General features: G+C 45.6%; 1 protein-coding gene across 1 annotated transcript in view; it reads right to left on the bottom strand.

Annotated features, from left to right (window-relative positions):
- Positions 1-95: 95 nt before the first annotated feature.
- Positions 96-8250, bottom strand: part of B3glct (beta 3-glucosyltransferase) — an 88766-nt gene continuing 80611 nt past the window's right edge. The window contains exon 15 of the mRNA XM_021186826.2: positions 96-3251. Within this exon, the coding sequence (XP_021042485.1) occupies positions 3084-3251 (168 nt within the window). The 3' untranslated portion in view covers positions 96-3083. The remainder of the gene's footprint in view (positions 3252-8250) is intronic.

Below are 8250 nucleotides of genomic sequence, written 5' to 3'. Positions count from 1 at the left end.
TNCGCACCACGATGTACAACGTCCACAAGCAGCCCCTCCCCTCCCCTCCCTGCTTGCAGTATCATACCTTTAAAGAGACGACAGGGGACAAAGTATACCAGAAATCAAAGCCTTTATTTTATTCTATAGAAAGGAGGAGAACACATTTTGCATGTGACTTGTTTAGAGGGCTTGGGACATAAACAATTTAAATAGCACCTTTTCAGACCTGTCATTCAAAGACGGCAGCAACAAAGTCCCTTTGTAAGTCTGCTATAGTGTACTTAATGATACGCTGGTTGATTTTTTTTTTTTCTTCCACAGAAATGACGCGTCTACAAACAGGAGGCACCACAAATATTCTTACAAATGTCTACTGTGTTGTGAATCTCTGAGGTTCCTCTATACACATCAATAACCATGATGGACGCGACATACTAAATGTCGTCGATCAATCAGGGCACGCAGTGAACATTGGCATCTAACACGGCCCTGCGTAGCATCATTTGTAACTCTGGCTGCTGAGCGATTACGGTCCCAAGCATTCGATAAAGGTTATTTTTGTGTCTCGACTTCTGATTTAGCTGTAAGATGTAAAAATCCTACAGGCAGGCGATGTGCTGGGTCATGAGAAATGGCTTAAAAGTAAAAATGAGCTATCAGGTAATTCTACACATAAATCCTTGGTGCTAAATCCTTAGGATAAAAATATCCACTGGCAAAGAAATCCTTACTTAAAGGGGAAAAGAATACCAAAGAGGGGGGTATATGCCCTGAAGAATCCAGGCTTAAAATTAAGTTTTTGGGGGTTTTATTATTTTTTTAAAGATATCAATTCTCAGTTGGTGTTCAAAATAGAGCCTGTCATTTGCTATATATCAAACATAATACGTGGTTCTTTTAAAACTGTGATTTTTAAAATTTTCTTTGCTTTTTCCTAAGATCTTTAGTTTGCATTGACTTGTTTTAGTAATCTGCCAGTGTTCCCAATGTCTCAGCGCCTGTCCTGTGTGCACCTCCCCACCCGGCATCTAGCCTCAACCAAGAGACAAAATGCAAGGTCAGAAGTAAGCTGAAGACATTGTATTCATGGTGAGAATTCTGTAGCTCCAAAAGGGAAACATATTTAACCACATATCTAGAAATACCAGTGAGAGATCCTGGGGGGGAGGAGGGGAGGGGGAAGAGGGCACAGGTCATAACAGAGAAAAAAGATTGAGCAGCTCTTCATTCCTCATAGATACACTAGCTTTTGTCCTACCAAATGGAACTCCCTCTGTTCTCTGGCTGGTAACACTTCAGGAGCAGAGGCGGAGGGGTGGACTGAGGAATTCCCTGTACTGCACTGGTGTAGCAACCAGGTCCCCAGGGGTATCCCTGCAAGGTCAAGAAGGTAAGTGCCATGATAGCAATGGTCACAACGGGGGCATTCATCGTTGCTGTATCGGCAATGATGCTAGAGCCATCAGCAGGACACCCAGAGGCCATTCTGGTCCCTTTCGTGCACTTGACTGTCCTCAGTCCAGTTTCTGGCTGAACCACAGAATCAGGTTTCACAGACTGTGTTCCACCAGAGACCAGAAGTAGCGGGTCCCACACCAGTCCTGGTGCTCATTAATTTGGGGAAAGGATAATAAACACTACTGCATGAATTTGGATATGAGTCAGAAGTAAGCTACATAGGAATATACATTGTTAAAACGTAATCACATAGGTATTGCTGATGGCGTGGCTTTAAAGGCTATAAGGGCTTAGGAGCCTTAGATGTAAGGTTAATGAAGTACAGAATGAGAAAAAGGAAAAGATTCTAATATACAACCTTAGGAGCTTGAGATCAAATCATGTGCAAAGATCTTTATATAACAAAATCATCATCTTACTTTAAACATTAACACACAGTACTCTTTTTTTTTTTTAATTAACACTGAATTGTTAAATTACAACATAATAAAAGGTGTCACTGGAAAACGAGGGTTGCTTTCAAGCACGTTCTTCAGATTTCATTCTTTAAAAAGTCAGAGAAATGGCCGATCCCTAAGCTGTCCTCTCAAGTGGGGCCATGGGGAAGCTGCCAGGACCTAGGAGATCTAGCCTGAGCCAGAAGCCAGTTACTATGTAACACTCAGCGAAAAGCAGGAGTAACAGGCCAGCCCCAGATGCAGCTCACATCGCCAGACTCCCATCCCCGTTGCTGACACAGAAGAGACCCGTCAACCCAGCATCCTAATTTCCGGTGACACTGTCTGTCCACTCTCGGTGGGTGTGTGTGGGGGGGGACTTTGGGGAGGCTGGCAGGGAGCAGAGGCTTCACCAGATGGCCTTGAGTCTGTTTTGGGGGTACAACCAGCAGAATAGGGGAAAAAGAGCAACCGTGGTATTCATGGTATGGTGGTATTCATACTGAGCTTTAGGTTTTACCAATCAGCCTCAGTATCTCATTCCTACTGAGTGCCTGGGAACCGATTTCCATCAACAATAGAGCCATTTAAAGCCCTGGTTCCCAACCTTCCTAAGGCAGCGACCCTTTAATACAGTTCCTTGGTGCTGAGGTGACCCACAACCATAAAACTATTTCCCTGCTACTTCGTAACTGTAACTTTTCTACGGTTATGACTTGCAATGTAAACACCTAATATGCAGGATACCTGACACGTGACCAACTGCCGCTCTCGGGGTGGGGGTGGGGGGTCTCGACCCACAGGTTGAGAACCATTGGTTTAAACGTTCATTCCTTTGGCAATATTCATGTTAAAAGACTCAATGTTTATGTGGGATGACAACCAGTCATATTCTTGTATTGACGTCCCTGTTACAATGGAGAAAACAGAAAAGAACTTCAGGTACCATTTATTTCCTCTGACAGTCAAAAAGTTGTTGATTTACAGCCCATGGTGGGCTAAAATAGGCACAATAATTGCTGAGTTACAATTATGACATGTATCAAATCAAGCAATTTTTCCCAGTTTCCCTTATGAGTCTACCCATCCAGAAAATATATTTCCGCAAGGACTGGGAAGTGTCCATTTCACGTGGCATACACGAGCAGCTGGACCACAGCTCAACAGATAGGGTGGATCTCTTGTATCCGCGTGCCCCGGGCTGTTCTATAATTCTTCTCTTGGGTCCTTCTGTGTTTCCTGCGTGGCTTGGTCTTTCTCACTGGGTGCCAGCCACGTGAGGTACACCTTTACCGGGTCAATGTGCCAGTGTTTGTGAAATGATACTGGAATCTGATGGGCGAGGTAGTCCTTGGGGTAATCTACTGGCCGAGCCTGTGCAAAAAAAACACAGAGTTACGATTTCTCAGGTTACGGGTTTCCTGGGTTACGGTTTCCTGGTGATTAAGAACGATCGGCTCATTCCTCCTGCAGATGGGGACAAACAGAGACCCACAACTGCACAAGGCAGAAGGACCACCAAATCTCTACCTCGGGGCTCAAAAAGTCTGCAGAAAGGGGATAGAAAGATTCTAGGAGCCTGTGGGGACGGAAGACACCATGGAAACAAGGCCTTCTATACCCAGCAGGGCTGACGCACTTAGATGAACTCACGGAGCATGCGCAGGGCCTGCACAGGTCTAAGCTCATGGGGTCCCAGTGCTGAGAGAGGACGTAGACACAAGGTCCTATCCCTAACCCAGAAGTTATCTTCAACTGATAACTGCTCAAAAAGGAAGAATTAGTTTCCTCCAAAGGAGTCTGACTGGGTATGCAAACCATACCCAAGGGCAGGCTCCATGTTCATCAGTAGATGGCCAGCACAAAATGAACTCACTGCTATTTTTAGACGTGTGTGTGTGTGTGTGTGTGTGTATGTGTGTGTGTGTGTGTGTGTGTGTGTGTGTGTAGGGGGTGGTTTTGTTTTGTTTTCCTTTTTTTTTATACATGATTTCCTATTTTGTGTTTTTTTACAGGATTTCTGTGTGGCTAAATGTGTGAGCCATTCTGTGTTTCTTGTGCTTTTTATTTGGGTTTATTTCCTCTTCATCCTTGTTTGGTTTTCTTGTTTTTACTTAATTTTATCTTCTTATTTTTGTTTTTAGATCCCCTTTGCTGGGATTTGAACTCTGCACCTTTGGAAGAGCAGTTGGGTGCTCTTACCCACTGAGCCATCTCACCAGCCCTCCCGTTTGTTTTCTAGTGAGAGAAAAAGGGGTGTGGATTTGTGGGGAGGAGAAGGAGGGAGAGGACCTGGGAGGAACTGGGCAAGGGGAACTGTACTCAGAATATATTGTATAATAAAAACATCTATTTTCAATTAAAAAAAAAATGATGGCCTCAGCATGTAAAAAATACTTCATGCCAAGCCCGAGGACCTGGCTTCCACCCCCGGAGCTATGTTGCTTTAACCAGATGCCAGCACGCACCTTGCCTAGTGGCCTTAATCCTTGCCTGTGGTGTACATGTGGGTTCAGATAGCAGGCCTCTGTGAAGTGAGGCCTTTTTGGCATTAGGTGCTGTTTAGGCCTGGGCTCAGCTGTTTCTGACTACCAAGCCAGCTTCATCCCGTCTGCTTTACCTGGAGCACACTGCCTCCGCAGCCCCACCAAGAGAAGAGTGGGGCTCTGCGCGCAGAGCGCCGCCCACTGAACCACTAACCTACCTCCCTCTCAGGTTTTATGTGTATGTCAGGCTCCGGGGACACAACAGAACTAGGAATCTGCCCCTTGTCCGCAAAGAGCGCACAGCCTGGCGGCATGCAGCGAAGTCTCACCTGACCAGCACATGCTCACTGTGGTGTCCCTCACCCACCCACACAATAAGTAAAGCACATCTTTTAAATGATGATCTCAGAATAACATTTGGTTTTTGTTTCAGTTTTTGAGACCGGATCTGTCTACATAGCCCAGGCTGGCCTGGAGGTTTCTATGGAGATTGGGATGGCCTTGGATTCAGAGCTCTGCCTGCCTCTGCTTCCTGAGTGCTGAGATTTAAAATGCCCACCATAACAACTGGCCCTAGATAAATGTTGATCCACATTGTGATTACTTTGCTTTAATATTTAGTAGTGACGACGGGAACCTCAAAGCAGAAAGGGGTATATCTTCAACTACTTTCCCTCCAACTCCACACTTGATGCCTTGAATTTCTCTTGATTAATTTCTCAAATGCTTTACATCTGTGTCCCACACTTTTCGTCCTGGAGACTGTTCGAGCATGGCAATAAACATAAAAGGTTTCCTCAGTAATTCATTTAAGTTGGCAGTGTGTGATATAACTTCTGGGAAAAAATTAAAATGAAAAACAGAGAAAAGGAAGAAAACGTACTTTCTAGGTCTCTTCCAAGAAACTGCCAGGGCTGCGCAGGTGTGAGCTGTGCAGGTGTGGGCTGTGCAGGTGTGGGCTGCGCAGGTGTGGGCTGTGCAGGTGTGGGTTGGGCAGGTGTGGGCTGTGCAGGTATGGGTTGGGCAGGTGTGGGTTGGGCAGGTGTGAGGTGTGCAGGTGTGGGCTGCGCAGGTGTGGGTTGGGTAGGTATGGGCTGGGCAGGTGTGGGCTGAGCAAGTGTAGGTTGGGCAGGTGTGGGTTGGGCAGGTGTGAGTTGGGCAGGTGTGGGCTGTGCAGGTGTGGGCTGTGCAGGTGTGGGTTGGGCAGGTGTGGGCTGGGCAGGTGTGGGATGTGTAGGTGTGGGATGTGCAGGTGTGGGATGTACAGGAGCTGAGGTGAGGTATTCTCGGGGCCTAGGCTGCCTACCACCCAGCATACCCAGGTGAGGCTTTCAAAGAGAAAACATGAGTTCACTGTAGGGAAAAGCGGTTTAATTCTGATCCCAATGTACAAACCAAAAGGGTGTAATGTTATTTAACATCACCATTCACATTCTCTGAAACTCAGAATAGGAAATGCAGGCAGAATGAGACGTGCCCCCAAGTGACATGGTTGGGTCATTTTGTGTTCAAATGACAATGTGTTCAAAGGCAAACTGAAACCCATCACAATCCTGTTTGCACTAATCAAAGTGTCAAGTTTCCATCATGCCCTTAATCTGTCTATAAATCTATATAGTCATTTGCGGGTTTGTTTTTTTTTAGATTTATGTATCTCATGTGAGTACACTGTAGCTATCTTCATGCACACCAGAAGAGGGCGTAAGATCCCATTACAGATGGTTGTTAGCCACCATGTGGTTGCTGGGATTTGAACTCAGGACCTCTGGATGAGCAGTCAGTGCTCTTAACCACTGAGCCATCTCTCTACCCTTAGCCATTTGTTTTATATTGCAACTTATTTAGTTTGTAATACTAAAATCATCTCAATTATTAAAATGATATATAACACACTTTTTTAGACTCTTTTATGTGTATAAGTGTTTTACTGCAAGAATGTTCGTGTATCTGTCGTATGGTTTTATTGCTATGAAGAGATTATGACCAAGGCAACTCTTTTAAGGACAACATTTAATGGGGACTGGCTTATAGGTTCAGAAGTTCAGTCCATTATCACCATGGTAGAAAGCACAGCAGTGTCCAGGTAGGCATGGTGCTGGAGGAACTGAGAGTTCTACATCTTGATCCAAAAGCGACCAGGAGCAGCATCTTTTCTGCCCAGGGTGGAACTTGTGCATTGGACCTCAATGCCCACCCCCAGAATGACACACTTCCTCCAACAAGGCCACACCTATTCCAACAAGGCCACATCTTCCCGTGGACCAAGCATTCAAACACACGAGTCTGTGGGAGCCATTCCTATTCAAACCAACACATCTCACGTGTAGGCCCAGGGTCCATGGGGGCCAGCACTGGATCCCTACACCTGGAGTTAACAGATGACTGTGAGCCACCGGGTGGGCACTGGGAATCGAACCTGGGTCCTCTGCAAGAAAAGGACAAGCCTCTCAGCTATTCCCTGGTGAGGCACTGACCTAGGGGGTAGAGCAGTGGAGGCGTAGCCTATTCTTGTTTGCTCCATAGCAACACCGGTAGCGACGCTGCTTGACATTTTTGTGTTTTCCCCAAGCCGAGTCCTCTCTTCTGAACAAAGCTGTTATTTATTCCAGTGAGGCGCAAAACAGGTAAAAATGATGCTCTCTGTAACCAAGCTAAAGGGCGGGAAACAAGGAGGATGGCAGAGACTATGGACATGAAGGACTTGCGTTCCATTATTCGTGTTCAAAAAGTATATATAGCAGGGAGATTTTTTTAGAAATTAATGCTTCTAAGTTTATCGTTAGTTTTTATTTGATGTCCAGAGTCCCGAAACCATTATTTTTACAAATTCTTGTCCGGTTTAATATGTGTATTTTATGCAGAGGTCACTGAACATGGCGTATTGCCATATCCATTAGTGAAATATGATCTTGGAACAGGTGATCTAGGCCTATGATTTCACAGTGACCTACCCTGACGGAAACAGGAGGCCTGGCCAGTGCGGCCTCTGAGGAGGCTCTGACACACACTGGGCATCTGAGGTGTGGGTACCCCGTTTCAGATTCTCTCAACACAAACACCATGGAGATCAGGGTTGAGACATTACAAATGCCAAGTCCTCTTCGAATCCAGTCCCACTCTAAAAGATGCTAAAGAGAGCAGTGTAGGTTGGGGCGCAGGCTATAAACCCTCTGTAACATCACGGAGGGTTCAGATTTATTGTGTGAATCTGAGAAATCAAGAATTTTTAAAGCACGAGGAACAACAGATAACTAAAAATAATCGTTTCTGAATTATCTTCAAAGGACGATGACTCCAGGATTACACTATCTTTCCGTCTTCCCAGGAGGAGAGGCTGCTATAGAACAAATCGAATTAATCTTCGTACGTTACTTCCCGTATACACAAGCAGCCTGCATTATTTTTCCATGAGTGAAACATGGAGACATAGAGTCCAAGAGGCAGGAACAGAGAGTAATTCACTTTCTGAGCTGTCGGAAAGATAGTGTAAGACATGGGCTTAAAAGGGAAAGACGTATCGAGGCCTGGGTGCATATATGCCTCCCAGCAGGGGCCATGAGCAAGGGCTCCCATGAGCTTCCTCTCAGAAAAGTTCTATTCTTAGCCCCACTGCACATTCCTGGACACAGGCGTGAGTTCTATCTTCATTGTCAACGCTTAGACATTCTTTGCTGTGTTCAAGTTGTTTTTCTATAGTGAGATTCAGCCATGCTCAATCCTCTATATTGCTAGGATTGTAGATCTAAAGTGCTAGGATTTGCTACTTAATTGGGAAAGAAAGAAAGGAAGGGAGGGAGGGAGAGGGAGAGGGAGAGGGAGAGGGAGAGAGAAAGATTGAGAGAGGAGGGAAGGAAGGGAGAGAGAGGGGGGAGGAAGTAAGGAAGGAA

The sequence above is a fragment of the Mus pahari genome, chromosome 23, assembly GCF_900095145.1.
Source record: "Mus pahari chromosome 23, PAHARI_EIJ_v1.1, whole genome shotgun sequence".
Classification (NCBI taxonomy): Eukaryota; Metazoa; Chordata; class Mammalia; order Rodentia; family Muridae; genus Mus; species Mus pahari.
This window is presented reverse-complemented; position numbering and strand designations above follow the sequence as displayed.